The 1,861-nt window shown below is 49.0% G+C and overlaps 1 protein-coding gene across 1 annotated transcript in view; it reads right to left on the minus strand.

Moving 5' to 3' along the window:
* The window catches only part of Atg14 (autophagy related 14), a 32,654-nt gene extending 31,488 nt beyond the window's left edge, over positions 1-1,166 (minus strand). Inside the window, exon 1 of the mRNA XM_021181632.1 lies at positions 918-1,166. Within this exon, the coding sequence (XP_021037291.1) occupies positions 918-1,138 (221 nt within the window). The 5' untranslated portion in view covers positions 1,139-1,166. The remainder of the gene's footprint in view (positions 1-917) is intronic.
* Positions 1,167-1,861: the final 695 nt, after the last annotated feature.

Consider the following 1,861-nt stretch of genomic DNA (forward strand, 5'->3'; position numbering starts at 1 on the left):
AAAAAAAAAAAAAAAAAGAATAAATGCTTCAAATTTAGGACTAAAAAATTGTTTTATCTGGACATAATAGCACACACACTTTTCCCAGCGCTCAGGAAGCAGAGGCAGAAGGATCTCTCCGAGTTCCAGGCAAGTCTTATTTATATAGTGAGTTCCAGGCCACCCAGAGAGAACTACATAATGAGACACTCCAAGGGTTGAACTGCGCACTCCAGTTCATGTCTCAAACACACATACTAAAAAGTTACCTATTTTATTATTGTTGAAACTACATTGTTGAAACAAAAGTTAGGAGACAAAGATTCTTCAGCTAAGCATTCATTTTTCTAACTATCTTAATTCAAAAGACAGCCAAAATATTTCCTTAAACGCAGTTCTTTTAACTAAGGACTTGCAACTCAAAAAACACAGGCCCGTATCCCCAGTGACAAAATCAACTTTGGGGTTACAGAAGGAAGCAACCTAGTCCTGGTCCTCGTTCACAAAGAGCTGTATCCACCTGTGACACAGACAACCAAGGCTCAAGCCCTCCTAACCAATTTAGTTCTCTGCGGATTCCTTCTATAAAACGTATTTATATCTGAAGACGGGAAAAGGTAAAACCACGCTTCTGAATGGGAGAACTAAGACTCCTCTACACAGACTTCTCCAGAAGGACTGTATTTCCTTTCCCCCAAGTACCCAAGAGGACCCTAGAGAAACTCTGGTGGGTGGTGGGGAACAGCAACCTACGTTCACCTGGCACCCACCCCCACCCTGCCATTGGCAACAAAGCGCCGGCGCAGAGCAGCTCCATTCTCTTTTCCACACTCGCAGGGCTCCTGGGCCCGGCCTAGGGTGTCCAGCCTCCAGCCTCTGGTGGCTGGGCCAGAGGAATCAGAGAAGCAGAAACAATAGGGCCGTGCCGGCCGCCGTACCTCTCCCGGTCGCGGCCGTCGAAATAGACGAAATCACCGCTCTGGACGCACTTGGCGCAAGTCAACCGCCGGCGAGTGGTGTTGCACAGAGGACACCGCTCAACAGCCACGTAAAGGCCCTCGGCGTCGTCCACCGAGTCCACCAGGTCCCGTGCTAGCGCCCGCGGCCCAAAACCAGGAGCCTCGGGCGTCCAAGATCCCTTCCCACTGGGAGACGCCATGATGATCTGAGCTCAGGGCCAGTCACGTGGGATTTTGTTTTCATCCAGGTGCATCCTGGGCTCGGAGGCGGGGCCTGAGGGCCGGGGCGGGAACGGGGGCGGTCCAGAGGTGGGGGCTGGAGCTCAGAGGCGGAGAATCTAGGAATGAGGGATCTTCTTGTCCTACTTCCCACACTCCTTGGCGGCTGCGCAGTTCAACCCTTGGAGTGGCGCCAAACGAAGCCTCTACGTTATGCAAAATATAGTAATAAGTGCCCAAGCATTCTCAGTGAAGGTGCGGGAACAGAACAAGGGAATTCATTTCATTCATTAAGGTTACTTTTAGGTTTTGGGCTAAAACTGCAAGGAGCAAGGTTGGGAGAGTTGGATCTCAAACTAACTGAAGTTTGACTCACCTTCCTCCTTAAAAGCTGTGGAATTTGAAGAAAATCTTTTAACGCCTCTGCCCGACTTTGTCTTGGTTCGGGGATATAATTGCTATACCTCCATAACCTGAGAGGGTTGAGCAAAAACCTCCCATAGCAGGCTAACACTCCCAACATCAGTAAAAAAACAAACAAACTGAAGGTGTAAATCAAAGATAAATGTGGCGGGGGGGGGGATCTTTTCTTTTTCTCTCTCTCTCTTTTTTTTTTTTGGTTTTTCGAGACAGGGTTTCTCTGTGTAGCCCTGGCTGTCCTGGAACTCACTCTGTAGACCAGGCTGACCTCGAACTCAGAAATC

This window comes from Mus caroli, chromosome 14, assembly GCF_900094665.2.
Source record: "Mus caroli chromosome 14, CAROLI_EIJ_v1.1, whole genome shotgun sequence".
Lineage (NCBI taxonomy): Eukaryota > Metazoa > Chordata > Mammalia > Rodentia > Muridae > Mus > Mus caroli.